The sequence below is a fragment of the Oryx dammah genome, unplaced genomic scaffold (assembly GCF_014754425.2).
Source record: "Oryx dammah isolate SB20612 unplaced genomic scaffold, SCBI_Odam_1.1 HiC_scaffold_29, whole genome shotgun sequence".
NCBI lineage: Eukaryota > Metazoa > Chordata > Mammalia > Artiodactyla > Bovidae > Oryx > Oryx dammah.
The window spans coordinates 18,375,960-18,389,998 of NW_024070213.1; the positions used below are offsets into that span (position 1 = coordinate 18,375,960).

General features: G+C 38.8%; 1 protein-coding gene across 3 annotated transcripts in view; it reads right to left on the minus strand.

Annotated features, from left to right (window-relative positions):
- Positions 1 to 14,039, minus strand: part of LOC120858797 (alpha-2-macroglobulin) — a 68,269-nt gene that overhangs the window by 36,099 nt on the left and 18,131 nt on the right. For 2 of the 3 annotated variants that reach the window (XM_040235112.1, XM_040235110.1), the window contains exons 1-8: positions 11,018 to 11,384; positions 8,427 to 8,610; positions 6,979 to 7,138; positions 6,766 to 6,818; positions 4,818 to 4,838; positions 4,406 to 4,574; positions 3,878 to 3,962; positions 787 to 907 (exon numbers count right to left, since the gene is read on the minus strand). In XM_040235112.1, coding sequence (XP_040091046.1) covers positions 787 to 907; positions 3,878 to 3,962; positions 4,406 to 4,574; positions 4,818 to 4,838; positions 6,766 to 6,818; positions 6,979 to 7,138; positions 8,427 to 8,610; positions 11,018 to 11,103 — 879 coding nt within the window. In that variant the 5' untranslated portion in view covers positions 11,104 to 11,384. Of the gene's footprint in view, positions 1 to 786; positions 908 to 3,877; positions 3,963 to 4,405; positions 4,575 to 4,817; positions 4,839 to 6,765; positions 6,819 to 6,978; positions 7,139 to 8,426; positions 8,611 to 11,017; positions 11,385 to 14,039 lie in introns of those variants that run through there. The other variant, XM_040235111.1, reaches the window with a different exon arrangement.

A 14,039-nucleotide genomic window follows, 5' to 3' on the forward strand; every position in this document is an offset into this window, starting at 1 on the left:
ACTTAGGAATTTTGCATGATAGGAACACAATAAATATTTTCTAGGAATTAATTATTATTATATCTCACAACAGTCTCTGCCTTATAACTTGATAGGTGTATTCCTTAGTTTCTGATAATCTCTAGAGTGAATGAGGTATAGAAATTTAAACCATTAAAATTGGAGTTTGATCCCTGGGTCAGGAAGATCCCCTGGAGAAGGAAATGGCAACTCAGTTCAGGATCCTTGCCAGGGAAATCCCATGGACAGAGGAGCCTGGTGGACTACAGTCCATGGGGTTGCGAGAGTCAGACTCGACTGAGAAATTAAACAATAACAACAATCTTACTGTAGGAGGCAGCTAACTCTTCACTGAAATCTGGCTTCCCTTAGTTTACAGCTGTGGCTGGGAGGTAGCTGCCCATGTGGGGACTGTGTTTCCTCCGTCCCTGACATCTAGGTGGGGCTATGTGACAAGCTCTTGCTCATAGAAAGAGGGAAGAACTGAAGCCCTTCCCAGCCAAGGTGGTTAAGATGGGTATATTTTGTGTCCTTCCTTCCTGTAGATACTCAAAGGGGTTTTAGATACCAGGTTCTGGGTCCTTGGTGCACAAAGAATGCCTACAATTGACAAGAAATAATTCCTATTAGGCTAAGTCACTGATTTTTATCAATAAAAACTACTATAGCTAGCATAGAATTCTTTTATAGATTGGTCTGTTCTTGCTTGAATTATCACCATGTTCTAACTCACTGCTTGTCAATGGTGCCTAGGTTGTTAGTCCCTAGGAGTGGCTTCCCACGTACCTGCCCACTGAACTTCTCACAGACAGCATTGGATTCTTCACCATGACAATTAGAAGGGTTCCTGTACTTTCTGCACATGTTCATAGTCACACGTCCTGGGACAGGCTTCCCATAAGTGTATCTGTCATAAAAGCATTGCCACAAGGATCAAATCAGACATTGAACACCCTCATTTTTGACCTGTTTATTTCCCCTCTAGCTTATAGCATATTTTTACTCTCTGTATTTCCTTCTAACTTCTGCAGGGCTCATGTAATGTTGAAGGCAAGTAAACTAACTAGTTTGAGCTCCCTAACATACATCCAGCAAATTCCCACTGGCTATTTATTTTATATATGGTAATGTAATTGTTTCCATGCTGCTCTCTCAATTTGTCCCACCCTCTTCTTCCCCCACTGGGTCCGCAAATCTGTTAAAACCTTCTGTTTTAGAAATTTACAGTGCAGCGTGCTGAAATTTACTACCGTCTTCTTTTACCATGTCTTTTTTCCCCTTGATATCTAATTTTCAGTTTCATATATTTAAAAATATTTTTCTTATAGTCAAAGCTACACCAGATCTTAAGAGAAAACAACCATACCAACAAAACAAAGACAAGAAACGAGTGCTTTCAATTCTACATAGGAATATAAATCATTAATATGATGGTGTCTTTCCTTCTGCCATCCTCTTCCTATGGGCAGCTATCTCTGTTTATGTCAAATTTTACTTGTTTACTTTTTACAAAAACTGTGGTATTTAAACTGTGGTGTTGGAGAAGACTCTTGAGAGTCCCTTGGACTGCAAGGAGATCCAACCAGTCCATCCTAAAGGAAATCAGTTCTGACTATTCATTGGAAGGACTGATGTTGCAGCTGAAACTCCAATACTTTGGCCACCTGATGTGAAGAGTTGACTATTTGATGCTGGGAAAGATTGAAGGCAGGAAGAGAAGGGGACAATAGAGGATGAAATGGTTGGATGGCATCACTGACTCAATGGACATGAGTTTCAGTAAACTCCAGGAGTTGGTGATGGACAGGGAGGCCTGGCATGGTGCAGTCCATGGGGTTGCAAAGAGTCAGACACGACTGAGCGAGCGACTGTACTGAACTGAACTGAGCTTTTTACAAAAATGGGATTGTGGCATAAATATGCCATTGGTAATTGCTGTGGTTTTGAGAGTGTTTTCTTCCCAATTTAAATATCCTCAGGACTGCCCAGATGGTATAGTGGTTAAGAATCCACCTTCTAGACATACAGATGGCTAACAAATACATGAAAATATGTTCAACATTGCTCATTATTAGAGAAATGCAAATCAGAACTACAGTGAGGTATCACATCACTTTGGTCAGAATGGCCATCATCAAAAAATCTACAAACAGTAAAAGCTGGAGAGGGTGTGGGGAAAAGGGAACCCTCTTCCACTGTTGGTGGAAATGCAAATTGATACAGCCAATATGGAGAATATTATGGAGATTCCTCAGAAAACTAGGAATAAAACTATCATGTGACCCAACAATCCCACTACAAGGCATATAACCTGAAGGAACCACAACTGAAAAAGACACGTATACCCTGTGTTCACTGCAGCACTATTTACAATAGCCAGGACACGGAAGCAACCTAGATGTCCATCAACAGATGAATGGGTAAACAATCTGTGGTGCATATATACAGTTGAATATTACTCAGCCATAAAAAGGAACACATTTGAGTTTTATATATATATCTCCTTTTCCTATTATACAGTGAAGTAAGTCAAGAAAAGAAAAATAAATACCACATATTAATGCATATATATGAAATCTAGAAAGGAGGTACTGATGAACCTATTTGCAGGGCAACAAAGGAGATGCAGGCATAGAGAACAGATTTGTGGACCTAGTTGGGGAAGGAGAGTGTGGAACAAATTGAGAGAGTGGCATGGAAACAATTACATTACCATATATAAAATAGATAGCCAGTGGGAATTTGCTGTATGACTCAGAGAGCTCAAACCAGTACTCTGACAACCTAGAGGGGTGGGATGGGGTGGAAGGTGGAAGGGAGATTTAAGAGGGAGGAGACAAATGTAAACCGATGGCTGATTCATGCTGATGTATGGCAAAAACCAACACAATATTGTGTAGCAATTATTTTCCAGTTAAATATAAGTAAATTAAAAAAATAGAATCTGCCTTCTAATGTAGGGGATGTTGGTTTGATCCCTGGTCAGGGAACTAAAATCTCACATGCCTCAGGGCAGCTAAACCTGTATGCCACAACTACAGAAACCTGCAATGAAGCCCCAGTGCAGCCAAAAAAAAAAAAAAAAAAAAAAAAAAATCCTCTATCTCTGTATATGTAAGAGTATTGGTTCATTAGCTCTGTGGATCAGGAGCTTGGTCGTCTTCCTCTGAGAGAGTGCTGGGCAGGGACCCAGCTGAACAGCTAGTATATTACAAATGTGGTCTTTAGGTAGGACTTGTTTCTTCACTGCTTGTTCTTTCTGTTACTGCTATTGCTGGGCTACTGGAGATGGGAACATAAGATCCTAGTAACATTAATTCTCAAGGTTGGAAAAGCCTGACTGAGAGATCATGTCCAGTCTCATCAGTAACAATGGCAGTGCCAAGAAGTATGTGACCTGCCTTATGTAGATGGATGAGTTAGATGAGATTTCTGTAACACGCTTATCTCTACAAATTCCGAATCTAAGTTATTTTTCCACTATGTCTGCAAGGTCAGGTAAATGATCTGTTGATGATTGACTTTCCTTTACAACCTGGTAAAGTGAAAGTCACTACCCTTCAACACTCTCCTATTTGTGTGCCTATGTGTGCACGAGTAGCTTTATTACTTTCAGAATCAACCTTACTAGCATAGCTTTTCTAGAAACAGTTGCCTATCCCGTGATAGTTATAATAATTCTGGTAAGGACAGGAAAGAAATTAAGAAGGAAAATAGAAAAGCAACAGGAAAGTTCTAGAGATGGGAATGTTCCCATGTATTTAAAGTGTTTGTGCAGCACTCCTCATAGACAAGCTAGCAAGATATCCCAAAGGGTGAGTCTCTTTTAAATAATACACCCACCCCAAAAGAAGAGTTTTGGAAAGTATAAACTCACAGGCCGCACACGGACACTTTCACCTCTTCTTCCAAGATGGTGATTGTCTTTGGCATTTTTACTTGTACTTCAAACTTAGGAAGCACTGTTGATTGGAGAAAAGGAAGTTGATGATTGGTTTTCAACTTTTGGGGAATTGGCATTTCCAGATTCTCAATAATAATTCCCTAATATTATTTTAGGGCCCTGAAAAGGAGCCCTCTTCTCCAGTATATTCACCTTCCTCTCAATTGGAGATCTTGGTTGAAGGACTGTGATGCATCAATGTAATCCTAGTGAATTATGGGAGACCCCACCAGACTACAAATGTTTTACATTTTTAAAGGTTAAAACTGTTACAAAAAGGCTATATGGCATTGTATTCACAAATCACTGATGGTCCTTGTTGGATTTAGATATAATTTGCTCCACTCCAAGTCTAATCTCACCCATGGGAAATAGGAAGATTCCAAAGAAACTTGAATTCTAGTCCTTAGAAGTTCAAATATGCAAAAAAGAACTCCTTGGTGATTTTTCTTATAGGCATACCGAATTCCTCCACGGTGAAGTGGTGCTCTGCAGTCCCACCTGATTCTTTCTGTACCACCACCTTATAGGAGCCTTGAAAGGGCTCTGATGAGAGGGGGAAGGTCAACTGCTGGAGGCCATTCTCTACCTCGAGGTTCTGCCACTGTGCGATGCGATTTCCTTTGGGGTCCTACAGACACAATAATCGTAATTTACAAAAGAGCCTAGAGTGTTAGACAGTACAGGAAATCAATGGGGACTCCGATGTGATCCACAAAGAGGGGTGGGAGGAGATGACTTGGAACAAACCAGTGTTACATGAGTTTGAAGGCTTCTCCCTTAATGATAAATTTCTGAAATATTGTAAGAATCTCTTAAATAAGAACATTTCCCCTAAGTTTATTATAATTATGGAATGTTTCACATTGCTTACCTCAATATATACTAGTGGAACCTGAAAGACAAAAGGATAGTAAGCAGTTTAGAACTGTTCTCATAGCCTCAATTCTGATTTATAAGCAAAGTAGTTTTATGCAGAATAGTTTTATCTGTAGTAAAACACAGAAAAATTCTAGATTAAGTTTTATAGAAGTTTAATCCATTATAAGGAATTAATGAGTAATGTTAAGTACTTATTGCACTGTCTGCAACAAATGCATGTGTGCCATTTATTAGGAATGGTATTTACTAATATTACTTAAATACTTATAGCATCCCAGTGAAGAACATTCCTTTGCTATGCTATTTTACAGATTGAGAAATAAACACCAACAGAACAATGAGTAACCATGTTCAGATCCAAATATTAAGGTAGACCACAGAATTCTTAACTAGTTCTAAGAATAAGAAGGAGTGGGACTAAATCCTCTACTATTAATGCATATTCATTTTAAAAACAGATATTTATTAAGTGCCTACCAGGTGCCATGTATAATCCTAGTGTAAAGAACCCACCTACCAATGCAGGAGATGTAAGAGATGAGGGTTCAAGCCCTGGAGGAGGGCATGGCAACCCACTCAGGTATTCTTGCCTGGAGAATGGCATGGACGGAGGAGCCTGGTGGGCTACAGTTCATGGGGTCTCAAAGAGTCGGACGCTACTGAAGTGATTGAGCATGCACATTAAGTGCCTACCAAGTGCTGTGTATCATCCTAGGTGCTATAAATACAGCAATCCACAAAAGAGCAGTAGCTCTGCTTCTCATGGAGCTTGCATTCTAATAGGGATGGATATATGAAAAACAGACATATATGCAATATATATTTTTGATATGTATAGATACACATTTGATATATATGTTTGGTGTATGAGATATACATATTTGACATATATATTTAAGGTATATATATATAAAGTGTTATATATATATATGTTTGAAGTAGTGTCAAGAAATGAAAATAAAGCAGAGTTCAGGTGACAGAGTGATGGATGAAGTGTTTAATTTTAGATAGAAAAGTTTAAGTAGAAACCAGGAGACCCATTTCAAGGCTACTGCAATAGTGTTATTTAGAGGTGATATTGGTTAGAACAAAGTTGTAGCAATTCAGGTGGTAAAGCACAGTCTGGATATATTTTAAGCTAACATGATTTTCTGATAAAATAGGATGTGGCTGTAAGAGAAGGAAATGAAGGATTATGCCTTAATCTTTTGCTTTAGGAGCTAGAAGGAAAAAACTGCTCCATCCCCGCCAGTCCTCCCTGCTCCTTCTGACAACCCCCTCCCCCATTCCCACCCCATTCCTGAGCAGAGATGGATTTAATTAGGATCAGCAGGGAATTGCAACCCCCCATGGCCTGGGAAAGAGTGTGTTTTTAAGAGGGGAAAAGGAAGTTGGGAGGGGGAGGGACTATAGTAAACAGAGTCTGTGGCTTTTAATTGAAAAGTGTCTCTTTCCAAGATTAAAAAAAAATGTGGTTGAGGACTAGATTTGGGAGAGAAAAATTAAGACTTTGGTTTCTTGTCTACATTAAAATTGAGTGTTAGTCTTGAGGAACAAACATTGATTATACTCTCCTTCCTTTATAGGAGAGGTTTTGGTAGGTGTGTTTAGAAAAATTTTTAATCTTTGAAAAGTTATTTAAACCTAAGTTTTTTGACAGTTTATTTATTTAGTGTATCTTTCTAGTTTGCCTAACTGAGAATTTTTCAAAGAGTAAGTTTAACTGTGTGACAATCAAGTACCAGTAACAAGAAAGAATCAACAACTCTTTTGACCCAGGGTACTGTTTTAAATGAGGATTTTGCACAATGGCCATGCCAGAAAATATTGTTATCAGCAGTAGATTCTTCCTTTCTCTGGCCCTCCACCAATACCAAAAGCAGACTCCCAGCCTGTTTATACAGATAATAATAATTCTAGATAGATATTAGCAGACTTACCAACTCATTCAGGGGGTGAAAGCTTTCATTCAACAAGACAATACGAAATTTCACTGAAACAGAAATATTTTCCGTGAGTCCCAGAAACCTTAGGCCAGGTCCGTAGGTTAGAAAGACAAGCTATTAAGGAACCAGGATTCCTTTGACTGGGAAACATGCAAGAGAGGAAGTTGGGAACTTACGGGAAGTTGTCCTGACTATAGGCCTCTGTACCTGTCTGCTCTGGTTTATAGATGGGTTTGTCTGTCTGGACAAAGACCAGGCTCTCTTCGTTTTTAACCAACACTGTGGTCCGCTTCTTGAATTCTTGGGTTGGTCCTTTCACTTGGATGGTGAGGAACATTACCTCTTGACTGGTTGGAGATCTTGGGAGCTGAAATAGAGGAAAGACCCTGAAAACCCACTCATTTCTCAAGTTTCTTCTCCAAGTCCCTCTCCTACTTCTCCCTGGGGGTCTTGCCCCTTTTAATTTCACTGGCCCATCTCATCGGAGAAAGTTGGCATGGACAGAAATTCATGGACAGAATGATCTCTGTCACTTGTGAATGGGAAGACAGAACAAAAGGTGGAGGAAATCATAATAGTGAGTGAGGTTATACATGAGATTCACATCTCCTTATAGATCAGCCAGAACAGTTTTTAAAAAAAATATTTTTGCTCAATTGTTTTTAATTTTTATTTATATTGGAGTACAGTTGATCAACAACTTTGTGTTAGTTTCAGGTGTACAGCAAAGTGATTCAGTTATTCATATATATGTATCTATTCTTTTTCAAATTCTTTTTCCACTTAGGTTATTACAGGATATTGAGCAGACTTCCCTATGCTATATAGTGGATATATTGGCTATCTATTTTAAATATAGCAGTGTGTACATGTCAATCTCAAACTCCCAAGCTATCCCTCTGCCGGTAAGTCTGAGTCTGTTTCTGTTTTGAAAATAAGTTTATTTGTATGATTTTTTTTTTTAAGATTCCACATGTAAGCGATATTATATGATATTTGTCTTTCTCTGTCTGACTTTCTTCACTTAGTATGATAATCTCCAGGTCCATCCATGTTGCTGCAAATCAGCTAGTACAGCTTTGATTTATTTATACACTGAACTTAACCAAACTGCTGTTATGTGATAAATGAGCATGGTATTATAGAAGCATCTCGTAAGGCTATGAGAAAGGAAACTGCAATATTTTATTGGCTGGATGCTGTAAGGATTGTATACAACTCTGAAGAGATAATCGCTGTACATTCATGGTGATTTCCACAGTTTCACGCTTAGAAAGAGTACGGGATGATGTGTTTTGTGTTCCAGTCAGCCCACCACTGGGGCTTATGTTGAACATTGGTCTAGTATATTAGTCTTTTATCCATTTTCATTTTAAGGAGAAGTCACACTTTCCCTTTGTCTAGTTCTTACTTTTTTTTTTTTTGTTAAGAGGAATTTTCTCAAGTCATTAAGCTTATTTTAATATCTCTATAAATATTTGTCTACCGTGGTTGGAAATTCACACATTGCTTCTTAATTTCTACGCTTAGTCGTTACATTTAGATTCCCTCGTGAAGTCCATGCCAGCCTCGCAAAGTCTTATCTTGACGAATTCTAGATCCCTGTGTTTCTGACCCATAGAAACAAGTGTATTAAGTCAAACTGTCATACTCACACTGAAGGAGACACAGTGGAATAAGTCCTTCTCTGCCACTATGTCAGTGAAGAGGCTCCTGTTCTCTCTGATGGACTCCAAGGAGGCGCTGACGGTCACCGTCTCATTCAGGTGGCTCAGAAGAAGGCAGCCCTTCTCAGGGATTCCAGTACGGAGCAGGGAGGGGACCAGCACCATGTATTGCCTGGGGTTGGAGGAGTCCAGTTAAAGGAGAGTGTAGGAGGTGAGGCATTGTTATCGGCAGCACTATTTTCTGCTGTAATTTTTGTTACTATCCGTAGTTCTATGCCAAGAGAAGACATATTGATAAGCAGGAAGTTGATCCCTGCCACTGAAAGGCATGCAAGAGAATTATTCTTCTTTCCATAGTCAGTGCCATGTCAGTGAACATTTTACTTGAAGTGAGCCTTAATGAGGTGAACATTTGCAGGCATATCTCACGCTGAGGAACTCAAATCTGAATTCAAATAAAGACATGATAATTATACTTAGTCAAGCTGTCAATCTGTTTTACATTAGGATTACTGAGGAAAGCAAGCAATTCTCATGTGAGACATTACAAAAGCCAATCCATTTATAGAACTTTTCATTGAATACATAGCAAGCCTGTAAAAATGGAATGGCATGTTCTTGCTTTCCACTTTATGGATATGGAGCCTGAGGCTTAAAGAAAGTCATTAGTTTAAAGTCTCAGTGTGTTAAGCAACTAATGACATCTTGGTGTGTTACCTAACCCTGAATGTTTGTACATTAAATATTTGACTTTCAACTCATGGCTGGACAAAAATGGTCTACTCAAGGATGGTTTTCAAAAGATTGAATTTGGAGTTCTGGTAACTCATGAGCAGAAAAGAAACTTTCCCAATACCCTCATATATAATTTTATTGACTCTCAAATTTTCAAACATTTTTGCTTACAATATCCCTAACATAATTCTTAGACACTATGGACTCCTTACATATACTCAGGAAAACATCTTTTTTTTTTTTTCCACAAGTTTAAGTAATAGCAAAATGTATTATTTTTGATGATACTTTAAAATAAAACTTACATTACTTTTTTTTTTTTTTGCTACCTGGTTATAACTCAGTTGGTAGAGAATCTGCCTGAAATTCAGGAGACCTGGGTTTGATTCCTGGGTTGGCAAGATCCTCTGGAGAAGCAGTATTCTTGCCTGGAGAATCTCATGGACAGAGGAGCCTGACTGGCTGCAGACCATGAGGTCACAAGAGTCAGACACGACTTAGAGACTAAAGCAAACCACCACCACCACATTACTTTTTTGTAACTTTCCCATGGAATCTTAAATATCATATTGATAAGATATCCAATATGATCTATTTAAAAAATATGCCAAAATCTTCTTTTTGTAATGATCAGAAATTTAGCAGCTTTCTCCTTTTCCCTCGTGAGCTTGAATTTTCATGTCACTTACCTAACAGAAGTCTGTCCTAACATTGCTATGCTTTAAAATATTTTATGGATCACTCTAGTGTCTTTATTTTGTATGGGTATATATATGCATATGTATGTGTGATGTGTACACATATGTACTGTTTGCATATGTACATGTATGCATGTACTGTTATGTGTGGGGATATAAATTGAATTTTAACTCTTAAATTTAATGTGATCATAAAGTTGTGAATGTTAAACATTTTCTCCTGAATTGTTTTCAAAAGTCTTAGTAGTATACAACAGATCAAAACAAAATAAATATATTACAAGCTATGATTCGCATATTTTACATATTAATATAAAATCAAAACACTTTTGAAGCACATCTTTGATGAAAATGATGAACTGTTCTTATATATTCATGGACAGATATTCCTTACTGCAAGAATTAAACAAAGGTCTACCATAAACTCTGTTGCTAGTTTTGGTTTGTGTAGATGCAGTGCTGTGAAAAATTGTTCGCATAAAAGTAAATAAATTATATCATTTTTTATCAGCTCTTGTAACTTCTGCATTACATGCCAAAAATCACAGTGCCCTATTATCAAGAGTTGCTTCTTATCATCTATCAACTGGTATTTCCCTTAGATCCTCCTTCAATTCTGTTGAAACAAAGAATTCATCACCACACTATCTGCAAAATGATTTTCTCTTCTGTCATTTGAGTCTTTTGTTTTCTCAACATCAACATCAGTTTTTCAAATTGCTCCTTTATTTGGAACTCTAGAGATTTTTATATTCCAGAGCAATGTTCCACGGTAACAACTGATTGAGGGGAGGTTTGTCTCTTTTAAAGTGGAAGATGGGAAATTAAAAAAGGGGAGGTAAGAAAGGGTAGATAGCATGGTCTCAAGCTGATCAGCATGAGTGTGAGGATCTACAAGTTGATCCTTTTAAAAGTATCAATTTCCAGTGCCCTTTAGGAAGTCTTTGTATATCCTCAGATAACTTAGAGATCCAGAAAGTTGGAGAGAAATGTTTAAGAATAAGTAAAGATTTGTAAAATCTCATTATTGAAAGAGACCTTAAAGATAAGGAGGTGACAGTTCCACAGGGGGGACAAATAAATGAATGGGAAGCATTTAAAATAAAGGAAAGGACTCTTCGAATTTATGTTTTATGTGAAACTCACGGTTTTCCAGAGACTGAAGCATCTGTCAGCAGCAAGAGCAGCAGAAGAAGAGTAAGACTTGGATAAAGGAGTTTGTTCTTCCCCATAGCTGCAGGGAGAAGGGACCGGAGGAGACCAGACTGTTGCACCTTTCTCCCTGCAGTTGTGCTGGTCCCAGACTTTCCTCAGAGCAAGTAGGCTTTATGCTGCCCTCTGTGTAAACAGGAAGTTCCACCCACACAAGGTGTCTAAACAAAGTAGAGGTCTCTGAACATTCTCTGGAAGGTCATTGCTCTCAGGGACTTAATTACAGTCAAGGTTAATTCCTGGCAAGATAAATAGGATTCCTGGAGGGATAAAATCCACATTCCCATTAGTGCTCATTTTCCCTGGGTTTTCCCGTAAAGCAGCTAATCGGCTTTTCGATCCCTTCTCTCTTGCTCCCTCCTTCTGCTTCCTCATAGTGCCTTTTATGGCTTTCCTCTCATCTCTTGCATGAATAGCTGGCAGGGGAAGCTATAATTTAAGCAACACTGGAAGGCTCAAAATAGATATTTCACTACAAGTCAGTGTCCTGCAAGTCCTACATCAGATATGTCTCCCTCAAATATTGAAGCAGTTTAAGAATTTAGCTGTCCTCTATGGAAATGACAATGGATTAAAAGAATACCTTTTTGTCTTGGAGGAGATTGCTGAACTGCAGATAAAGAACTAGGTTCTGGAAGAATAATAGAAATATTTCCCTGTATTAAGGAAGTGAGAAGATGAAAGGAGAAGTAGCAGGATCTCAAAAACAAGCTTTGACTTACTCTGCCCAAGAAAGATCTTAATTGCCTTTACCATCTACTTAAGTGAACATGAACACATTTTGTTACTGCTTTCTAAATATGCAGCTCCCCTCCAGTCTATTTTATCCATCCATCCATCCATCCACTCATTCATTCATTCATCCAATTGATTGATTGTTTTGTAAGTTTTATTGAGCCCAGTTGGTCTAGGATCATAGAAAATCATGGAGATGGAATGATCAAATATGTAGAAACAGATTGCACATTCTTGAGGGTATGAAATCAGGCAAATAAACAAGCAATAAAAATACAGTAGCCAGATATTATTATTGGAGAAGTTCAGGTGCTCTGGGAGCACAGGATTGGGGCACACAATTTAAACTTGGGTCTTGGAAAGGAAATCAAAGGAAAAGAAAAAAGCAAATTAAGCATCCACCCACACTTGTGGGTGGTTAGCCAGGGGAAAGAGGAGATGCAAAGTGCATTTGAAGTACGTAAGGATTGACATAAACAAAGACACAGGAGGCGATAACCATCACGACCCATTCATGATAAACATGACAGTAAAATGAAAAATTTTGGGAATGGAGAAAATGCTTGTCCACTTAGAAAAGTGGTGAAGTAAGCTTGCTTCAGATAAAAAAAGAAACTTGCTGGTAGTACTAGGGTACTTGGGGAGTAATCAGTGAAATGAATTTCCCAAATTTATTTCTTGGAAAGATCACACTCACTGAAATTTGGGAGAGTGATGGAAGGAGGCAATCCAGGAAGCAGGGTGGGTGTTGGCACAATTATATGGATGAGAAATGATGGTATTTGAGCTAGGGTTGGGGCTTCCCAAGTGGCTAGTGGTAAAGAACCACCTGTCAAGGCAGGAGACATAAGAGATGTGGATGCGATCCCTGGACTGGGAAGATCCCTGGAGAGGGGCATGGCAACCCACTCCAGTATTCTTGCCTGGAGAATCCCCATGGACAGAGGAGCCTGGCGGGTTACAGTCCATGGGGGTCACAAAAAGTTGGACACAATTGAAGTGGCTTATGCATGTATGCATGTGTTTATAATGATATTGGATAGAGGTTGACAGATTTATATCATATTTAAGAGGTAAAATTACAGTACACAGTGAACACATGAATGTGATGGGTAAAGGAAAATGTGCCTTCCAATTTTCCTGGCTATTCACTGAATGACTTGTGTTGCTTTTAAGTGACTGAGTGAAACACAGGACATAGGCTGAGAACAGAACGAGAACAGAGGGCTGAGAGTTGGGAAGATAAAGAGTCTCATTTTAGAAAGTGTTGTGCTTTAAGTAATAACATTTGTAGGAAGTTTTACATGAGCTTTTGAACTGTGGTGTTGGAGAAGACTCTTGAGAGTCCCTTGAACAGCAAGGAGATCCAACTAATCCATTCTAAAGGAAATCAGTCCTGAATATTCACTGGAATGACTGATGCTGAAGCTGAAACTCCAATACTTTGGCCACCTGATGCGAAGAACTGACTCATTTGAAAAGATCCTGATGCTGGGAAAGATTGAAGGTGGGAGGAGAAGGGGATGACAAAGGATGAGATGGTTTGATGGCATCACTGACTTAATGGACATGAGTTTGAGTAAACTCTGGGAGTTGGTGATGGACAGGGAGGCCTGGTGTGCTGCAGTCCATGGGGTTGCAAAATGTCAGACATGACTGAGCGACTGAACTGAACTGAACTGAACTGAATGGTTTAGCGGTTTTCCCTACTTCCTTCAATTTCAGTCTGAATTTGGTAATAAGGAGTTCATGATCTGAGCCACAGTCAGCTCCTGGTCTTGTTTTTGTTGACTGTTTAGAGCTTCTCCATCTTTGGCTGCAAAGAATATAATCAATCTGATTTCGGTGTTGACCATCTGGTGATGTCCATGTGTAGTCTTCTCTTGTGTTGCTGGAAGAGGGTGTTTGCTATGACCAATGCACTTTTTTGGCAAAACTCTATTAGTCTTTGCCTTGCTTCATTCCATATTCCAGCTGTGTTTCCTCCCTGCTATTTACCTGGGGCCAAAGACAACTCTTTCTTTTTTGGAGGTGTTAGTTCTAAAAGGTCTTGTAGGTCTTCATAGAACCATTCAACTTCAGCTTCTTCAGCATTACTGGTTGGGGCATAGACTTGGATTATTGTGATATTGAATGGTTTGCCTTGGAGATGAACAGAGATCATTCTGTCAGTTTTGAGATTGCATCCAGGTACTGCATTTTGGACTCTTTTGTTGACCAT